We start from the raw sequence: 9,247 nt of genomic DNA, 5'->3' as shown, positions 1-9,247 counted from the left end.
GTGGTGATGGTCCCCGGTAGCTTGTCTCCTTCCCAGTATAAGAATTGGCTTGGTAGTTTGGTTTGCCCTGTTCCCATCATGCACTGGGACAGGAACAGACTAATTTGCATATAGCCAGGTTCTGAGCTGGGATGGTGCAATGAGCTAAAAAACGGTGATGGATCAAGCCCTGATCTCTTGACTGGGTAGGAGTATTCTGCATCATTCAGAAACTCTGTCCATCACCTTTTCCAAAATTGATTTTATCCACACTAAGTGTGGGAGGGTATACTCAGACGTGAGTCCCTAGCTCATTGCACCATCAGGATTCAAGCAAGCCGGGCCGACGACGGCTGAAATGCCAGAAACCGGTCCCCGGTAGCTTGTCTCCTTCCCAGTATAAGAATTGGCTTGGTAGTTTGGTTTGCCCTGTTCCCATCATGCACTGGGACAGGAACAGACTAATTTGCATATAGCCAGATTCTGAGCTGGGATGGTACAGTGAGCTAAAAAATGGTGATGGATCAAGCCCTGATCTCTTGACTGGGTAGGAGTATTCTGCATCATTCAGAAACTCTGTCCATCACCTTTTCCAAAATTGATTTTATCCACACTAAGTGTGGGAGGGTATACTCAGACGTGAGTCCCTAGCTCATTGCACCATCAGGATTCAAGCAAGCCGGGCCGACGACGGCTGAAATTCCAGAAACCGGTCCCTGGTAGCTTGTCTCCTTCCCAGTATAAGAATTGGCTTGGTAGTTTGGTTTGCCCTGTTCCCATCATGCACTGGGACAGGAACAGACTAATTTGCATATAGCCAGGTTCTGAGCTGGGATGGTGCAGTGAGCTAAAAAAACGGTGATGGATCAAGCCCTGATCTCTTGACTGGGTAGGAGTATTCTGCATCATTCAGAAACTCTGTCCATCACCTTTTCCAAAATTGATTTTATCCACACTAAGTGTGGGAGGGTATACTCAGACGTGAGTCCCTAGCTCATTGCACCATCAGGATTCAGGCAAGCCGGGCCGACGACGGCTGAAATGCCAGAAACCGGTCCCCGGTTGCTTGTCTCCTTCCCAGTATAAGAATTGGCTTGGTAGTTTGGTTTGCCCTGTTCCCATCATGCACTGGGACAGGAACAGACTAATTTGCATATAGCCAGGTTCTGAGCTGGGATGGTGCAGTGAGCTAAAAAACGGTGATGGATCAAGCCCTGATCTCTTGACTGGGTAGGAGTATTCTGCATCATTCAGAAACTCTGTCCATCACCTTTTCCAAAATAGACCCAAAAGAGTTGGCAAGAAAGTCTGAAAAAAGGATATTGGGTTCGGACCTTCAAGACCTTCAACCAAACCATAAATACGCAGGTTGTTGCGTCTATTACGGTTTTCCAATTGCTCAATCTGCTGTTTAAGGTGAGATATCTCCTTAGACATGAGAGGGACCTGGGTAGCAAGTCCTTGAACTGAGTCCATACGATTTTCCAAATCCCCAACTCGTTGTTCAGTGAGCGACCATGAGGACTCCAAATTTTGTAGGCGGGCATTCGTCTCTTCCATATGTGGCTTAAGGGCATGAATTTCCTCAAGAAGGAGCTCCATCGATATTGAGGAAGAGGAATTAGTGGGAGAAGGCGGGTTAACTTTCACTCTTTTGCCAGAAGCAGTTGTTGACGTCGAGAGTGCTTTAGCAGTTTGCTTCGAACTGGTGCGAGAGCTAGAGGAAGATGCGGAACCTTTAGACACAGGAGATTCCGTGTTAGAGTCGTCCACAGTTTCTTGAAGAACATTGAACGGGTTAAAGTCTTCCAAACCAGCTTGTTTATATGGAAGAGACGCACCACGGTTATTTTGAGACGTTGCCATGAAAAGACGTACATAGAGAGGTCCGTCAGGAAAATTATGAGGAGAATCTCAAAGTTGAGAGGTAAAAACGAAAAAAATCAGTCCGTCAGCAGAGAGCAAAATAAAAGAATCAACGTGGTGATATAAAGGTCAAAAGTACCCAATATTAGAAGAAAAGATTTGTCAATGCAGAGAAAAAAAAATTCTGAGTGAAAGAATCATTGCACACAGAAAAGAGCGAAAGTCCGCGGGGCGCCGAAAACAAAATGGCAGTCGCGACGTTACGCTAAGGGGTGATACCAAATTGAAGAAAATAAAGTCGCTGAGTTCACCATGAGAGCAGATTTTCGCCGCATTGGAAGCAGCTCAGGTTCCGACGTCCGGAAAGGAGAAAATTCTGGTCCGGACCTAAGAAATAAGTCCTGGAGCCGCTCCAGACCCTCACGTCTCAGCGGAGCTCCCAAGAACAGTGGCCATCTCCGAAGGCTCCGAAGCCACGCCCCAAAATACACATTTTTAAAACTCATAAATCCAGGTCTGCTACATTGATTGTTGTTATTTTGTTTTAATTTTATAATAGTTATTCTCGATTTTTCTAAATTGGTTTGTTATTTTTCTTGGGGGTGTTTTTTCACTTTATTACCGTTTCTGTACATCATAAATGCATTACACATTGCCACCAAGTTAAACCTGACTCCCCTGTGCCAACACTACCAGGAGGTTGAGCACAGGTTTATTCAGTCCATTTCGTGATTCTACCTTACAAGTTTTGTGATTATTATTTGAGGTGAGTAATGGGTTTTTAAAATCAAGCTTATCTTATCATGCTAAGCTTATCTGGTTAAAAATGAAACTACATGCCCCAGAAGGCAAACTGCTGGATAATAAGCCAGCACTTACTGACTGTGTCACACATCAAAAATACAACTTGGCTGTTAAGTACTTAGAAGCTCACAGACACACAAAGTCAAAATATCCTTGCTTTAATATGAAGAGGAGAGCACAGGAAATAAATATCAATGCTCCTCTGAATGTTCTGCAGTCCAGCAGTTTTTTGGTTGAGCAGACATGGTCATAAATTAGAGGTAGATGGAGTAGCAACTGCAACTCTAAACATGCAACGTTCAGTTTTTCCTGTTGGGCTCAGACATATGGCATACCGTGTGAGCATCACAGAAAATTACAGAGTAAGACTCCTGCAAGTGTGGAAATCCTTAGTTACCATGCAATCATACCCTGTAATAATAATAATCAGCAAACTTCTGAGAGCTCTCTCTCTAGATGTCTTAGTAATTGTAAAGTATTGCATGACAAGACAGGGCAGAGGTGCAAGGTGAGAGTTCTGTGGATGTGTCAGTAGTGGGGCAGAGGTGCATGACAAGTAGGGGTGGGCGGAAAATCCGTTCCGCTCGCGGATTTTGCGGATTTTCGGGAAATCCGCAATCCGCGAGATTTGCGAATCTCCCGCAAAATCCGCAAATCAGCGAGCAGCGGATTTTGCTTGCACTGCTCGCACTGTTCGCGTGAGTTCGCGTGAGTTCGCGCCCCGCGAATAAGTGCAAAATTGCAGAAATACGATCTTAGCAAAACTGAAAGTAACTACTTACCAGGTTCAAAAGTTCAGGCTCATCATTAGTAGCCATTTCCTGCAGTGCTTCCTGAGGGGCCCCTCCAGAGTTCAGTTGCCAGTTGAAACTATTATGTGACCCTGCTCTGAACCTCAGAATAGTTACACATATGCCACAAAGGTCCTGAATTACAGCTAAGGGAGACAAGCAGGAGCCAGGCTGGAAGTTAAAATCCATTAATCAGCCCCTAATTCATTATTGTCAGTTGGGGCAGGGCAGGTGTTGTAACTAATTTTGCAACAATGAAAGCACTTAGCAAGTGCAAAAGATCACTAATCAGGGCGCACTAAGGAAGCAGGTGCCAGCTAAAAAAATATTCTGTGACACATTAATCAGCCCCAAATTAATTCAGGTCACTTGAGGCAGGGAAGGTGTGCTTTGCTTTGCCGAAAATAATGTACACTGGACAACCAGAGGGTGTGGTGATGAAACAGAGGGTGGCATGGGTGGGCCAGAGGGTGGCATGAGTAGTCAGAGAGTGGCAGTGGTGACAGAGAGTGGCAGTGATGAAGAAGAGTGTCCCAAACAGGCTGGACACGTAGAAACAACAAGTTCGCGAAACTTGCGACCCGACAGGTAAGTTCGCAATTTGCGAAAGTGTACAAAACCCTCGCGAACTGGCAGAAACACGGGCGAACACAAAAAAAAAAAAATCCGCAAATTCGCGGGAATTCGCGGATTTTGCGGATTGCGAATCCGCAAATCCGCAAAATTCGCGAACGCGAGATCCGCAAGTCGGGATGCAAGGGGATTCTAGGAGCTCTATGGAAGCCAATGTTGGGTGGGAACCAAGGCATACTGGATTTCAGAATAGTGGTGTATTGTATGAGCTCAGTGGATGTTTTATTACTTGGAGAGCAGTGTGTGAGAGATCATGGTGATAATTGATCCTTGTTAGTAGTCTACATCATGAGACTTTACATTTGCACATACAAATAGAATAACACTCTCTGTCTCTCTCTTTATCTCTCTCTTTCTCTCTCTCTCTCTCTCAAAGTCCCCTTGTCCCATTCTTTCTCTCTGACAAGAGTGACCAGCCTTCCTGTTTTTGCAGATTTGTCTCTCAATTGCATGGTCTGATCCATTTCTAACACTTAGCTGGTGAGGTCACCAAATAATCCACTTTTTGTTGCTCACATCTAGTTGCCTGGCGGAGTATCTCAAACAATGTGGCAGGGTGTTCACATCTCATTATTGTAACCATGTGGGATCCCGGAAAGAGGTGCTGGCTGTGGTGAGGAGGGAAATGCTGCAGAGGGGTCCTGTACAATGAAGCTTCATGGACACACTTGACTTTAGAGGCGCTAATAGTGAATGAGGAGACCTGAAATTTAACAGCCATAGATTTGTGAACGAATGCAAATTAGTGGCATCTCTAGAAGTGCATTTTAAGGTGGCACACATTAGGCCACGGATAAAAGTGTTGGGGCCACTTACAAATGTCATCTACATTACAGTTGCCACTGTGTAGTTATAGTTATGACCTAGATAAATAGAAAGTGTACTTTGGCACAGTTTGATGAATCTCCACAAAACATTTTTTTTTTAAAGGTCCATTCACCTCAGCTTTTTCTTTGAAAGTTTTATGGTGATCCATCAAACGGGGGTGAGGAAAAAATTGGGGGTCCAAAACACAATTTCCCTTAAGCTATTTTCATGAGGATATTTGAATAGCACTGCAGTCCAATCGGCTTTAAGGAATTACATCAGCTTCAGCAGAAAGCTAGATGTTTACCCAGAAAGCGCGCTTTTTGTCATTTAGTGTAAATCCGATCAGTCGTTTTTGAGAAATTGAGGTTAAAAATGTATGTATATCTTGATGGTTCGGTTCCTAGGACTCTCACTGGAGTACTGCAAGCACTCAACTTTAAATATTGGAGCAATGGGAATGCCCAAGAGGGTCTTTTTTTCTAGTCGGCCATGGGAATGAGTAGCTTCTGAGTCCCGAAGGAACGAGAAGCTTCTGCAAGTCCCAAGGGGTCTCGTACTCTGATTGGCATGAGGCATGAGGAGAAATGTTGTGGCTATTTTTACGACACAGAGACTCAGTCCCCATGTCCTGAAAATTTCAAAAAAATATCTATAGGTGGCAGGGTACACTGATTCCTGGACTTTGGCGAGGAACCTTAAGGTAAGATTTTTAACTATAAATAAAGACTGAAGTTCAGCAATTGTAGGTATTTCAAGTAACTATAACATGTTCCCTAGCCATGCACTGCTTATGACTTCACTTATTGCATCACTCTTGACATGTTCTATAACATTGATAGCATCACTGATGACATCTGAAATGGCATAATTGATGAGAACGCTGTGCATGTCGGGGGGCGCAAGTTATGGTTACTTGAAATGACTGTAACTGGTGAATTCAGTGTTTCTTCATTTAAAATGTTGTGTATAAAACTGATATTTTCACATAACTAGAACATCACTTTAGCCTTTGTTTTTTTCATAGGAATATATGTGTATATTTTTATTTGCTTATAATGTTCAAAACCTTTGTTTTGTATATATCTATGTCTTTATATGTATATATAGCTACTGAAACATATACAAAGTCCGATTTAAGCATTTAAGCAAACAACACTGCTTTGCAGTGAATCATATTTGGAAAAATTAATATTTGTGGCATGGTGCAATATCCTGTTAGTGTGTTTTTATGGCACTCGCTACCAGCATTTTGTCTGTATCAAAGCCACCCCGGAATATTTTCTTATAATAGGAAAAAAACAGTAGAACATTGTGAGACCTATTTTTTTGTCCCAAGGCAGTAGGCAGCTACTGGGATCTATCTGGCGTGGATACTCAAGTTTACCATTGAAGTTTCATCTTTAAAGATTATTCATTCTATTTGGATGACTGAGTTATTCATTTTGTATAATCCAAAGGTGTCAAATGAGAGCAGTCAAGGCTTACTCCAGGAGTTCTTAAAGGGACTGGAACTCAAATACTGCTTGACACAAAAATCTGACATAATAATCTCAATGTTGACCCGAGTTAAATGTTTTAAAAGGTACTGATTTAGAGCAAAGGGCTATGAAATTACACCCCAAAAATGAGCTTCCTGGCTCAGAATCCGCCCTGCTCGCCAACAAATATCTTTTGATGAATTTGTTTGCAGAAGGGACTTCACACACAGAGGTGTGTATTTACAATAAAGTGGCGGAGTGCAGGTTAGCTCCAAAATAGCGAATGCCGCGTTCCATCACTTTAGAAACGCAGGGATGCACTATATTTATAATAATACTTTGCACCTCTGCGTTTCTCCCTGCGTTGGCGCTAAATTAGTCTGCCTAGCGCCAATCTAGGCACCTTTGCACCATAGTGCAAGGGTGCCTGCGTTGAGGGAATAATGATTTATGTGCAGGATGGGACACCTTCCTGCACATAAACAATCACTAATGGTGAATTGAAACTGCTATGTGTGCTGCATTGTGCAGCACACATAGAAGTTGCAAATCATGTTTTTTTAAATTATTGTTTATGTGCAGGAAGGGACACCTTCCTGCACATGAATAATCAGTCATGGCATCTTGCTGTTTCTATGTGTGTTGTACAATACAGCACACGTAGAAACAGCAAAAACAAGGAGAAACACAGCATTTCTCCTTGTTTCGCCATTTTGGGGCTGCCTCCTATTTATGCCACCCTTGTAAATAGGGGGCTGCGTCAAAATCAATGGGCAACACCCGTTGTCCACCGCTTTCCCGCTAAGTATAGCTTGAAAGCCCCTATCGCCACAGGAACGGCGATAAAAGTGACGTTCCTGTGGCAACAGAGGCTTGTAAATATGGTCCAGAGTCTCCACACATGTAACGTGTTTACACAGGTGTTTGCTGTTCTAATAGTCTTTCAATGGTTTTGAAAAAATCCTCTAGTGTTAAAAAGTTTACCAAACTTTTCAAGGCCCCCGCAAAAATATAATGCTAGAATACAACATAGGGTAGCCTCGAAGATATCTGAAACATTAAATGCACATTTCAAACAAAACAGCCAGAGTTTGTGTGTATACTGAGGTGGTACCGCTCGTGCTAGCTATTGCGTATAATTGTTCTTCTGCTTGTGTAATGGGTGCAGTAGAGGGTTACCGATTCAACTTGTAACCTTATCACTAAGGGACCAATTGGAACAACGGAGGCGGGCGGTGACTGGGACTCTCGCGGGTCAGGTGTCTGCGTGGGGCTCAGCCGCGCGCTGTTGCCTTCCAGGGCAGGGCTGGGCTGACATGTCACTGGACTTAAACCTATTTCCAACCCACAGAATTTGAAAGCTGCAACAAGGATAATGTCCGTCATGTTTGAGATGCCGTATTACTACAGAGAACGAGAGGGGGCCGACTCGCTTTCAAGAACTTTACAATCCACAGAGCTGCTGACCCCGCTTGACCTCCCCCCACGACCAACCGTGTCACCGGAACGGTAAGAAACAAATATAATCGGATTTGTTTTATACACAGTGGTGTTATCGGACGCCTGTTGTGCCTGCTAAGTACTTCCACCAAGCTGTGTAATGTCTGTAGTCCAGGAAACACCACAGCCATTCAGCAACACACAGGAGGGGACACCGGCGTTGTATATGCAGACAGTAAGTACCTCACACAACTGCCATTGCAATGAGCGCAGGTCGTGAACCAAGTGTGCGGCATGTGTATGTTAAGAGCACGTTTGCTGCCAAAGCATTATATTGTCAGCCAGGAACCTTGAATGAATGAAGTAAGGCGTTTTTCTGCCTCTAGATACCACTCACTAATTTGAAACGTCCCTTAGCGGCGCCCACCATGTTGAGTGGCTAGTATCCCCTCATTATGAGGCATTTAAAGTAGGAACTTTATGGCGCACTCACTTTCTAGAAATGTGTACAATCAATGTCTTGTGTCTACACGTGAAAAAATGCTCAAGGTGAATACCAATGCCAGTCAGCCTTTCCTTTCCTTACTCGTTGTGCTGCTCACACCCGAGCACGCCGCTTCATCTTTTAAGCATGCTCACGTCACGCTCCTGTGGCTTTTGGTTTCCTGCTTGGCTGCCTTTGTAATTGCTGTGTTGACAGGTTGCTCCGGGTAGCACGGGCCGATACTCCTAATTACTGCAGAGAAAAACGGGCTGCATTTGAAAAAAAAACTGCTTTATTTAAAAGTAGTCCCAGACATAGTGGTCTGCTAAGCCCAGCAGGGCACCATACCTGGGAGGGCCTGCCCTTCCCAAAGGGATTGCAAATTTCAAGAGGCTCATTACTATTCATGAGACTCTCTATTTGCGACCCCATTGGGAATCGCTATCAGTATGTTACACACTGTTTTATATCCTAAATAGCACTTTGCAAATTACGAGTCACAAAAGACTCGCAATTTGCGAGGCACTATTTTGGCCATCATACATCTGGCCCTTAGTGTAGATAGGCATGCGCAGAATTTTTATTTTCCGAGAAATTGCGAGAATTCGCCTATTATGCAATCTGAAAATTATAAACTGTTACTGTTTTATGCTAAATTACAAATCTCTTCCAGACTCTTTTGCGCACACATTCACTTTTTGGCAAATTGTTTGGAGACTGGATATGGTGTGATTTTTTTTAAAGTGTTTTAAGTGTGGGCTAAAAGATCAAGCCAGTACTTACTCCTAATTAACATTTGCAGAATTGTTTACCTACCAACTTTAGTGCCTGTCCCGCGTTTTCCTATTTTCAATTCTACAAACGCCATGACACTTGTGACATTTTTAACTGCTTTCCATGAAGTGTGCTTAGGTACTTAGCACTTTACACACTTTATGCTCTTTTCAGCCGTGGCTCATGCA

At 43.5% G+C, this 9,247-nt stretch overlaps 1 protein-coding gene across 1 annotated transcript in view; it reads left to right on the top strand.

The window, feature by feature from the left end:
- Nucleotides 1-7,668: 7,668 nt before the first annotated feature.
- Nucleotides 7,669-9,247, top strand: part of SPMIP4 (sperm microtubule inner protein 4) — a 189,163-nt gene continuing 187,584 nt past the window's right edge. The window contains exon 1 of the mRNA XM_086941689.1: nt 7,669-7,870. Within this exon, the coding sequence (XP_086797815.1) occupies nt 7,737-7,870 (134 nt within the window). The 5' untranslated portion in view covers nt 7,669-7,736. The remainder of the gene's footprint in view (nt 7,871-9,247) is intronic.

The sequence above is a fragment of the Lissotriton vulgaris genome, chromosome 10 (genome assembly GCF_964263255.1).
Source record: "Lissotriton vulgaris chromosome 10, aLisVul1.2, whole genome shotgun sequence".
NCBI lineage: Eukaryota > Metazoa > Chordata > Amphibia > Caudata > Salamandridae > Lissotriton > Lissotriton vulgaris.
The sequence above is the reverse complement of the archived record's forward strand: the minus strand, read 5'-3'. Positions and strand labels throughout refer to the sequence as shown.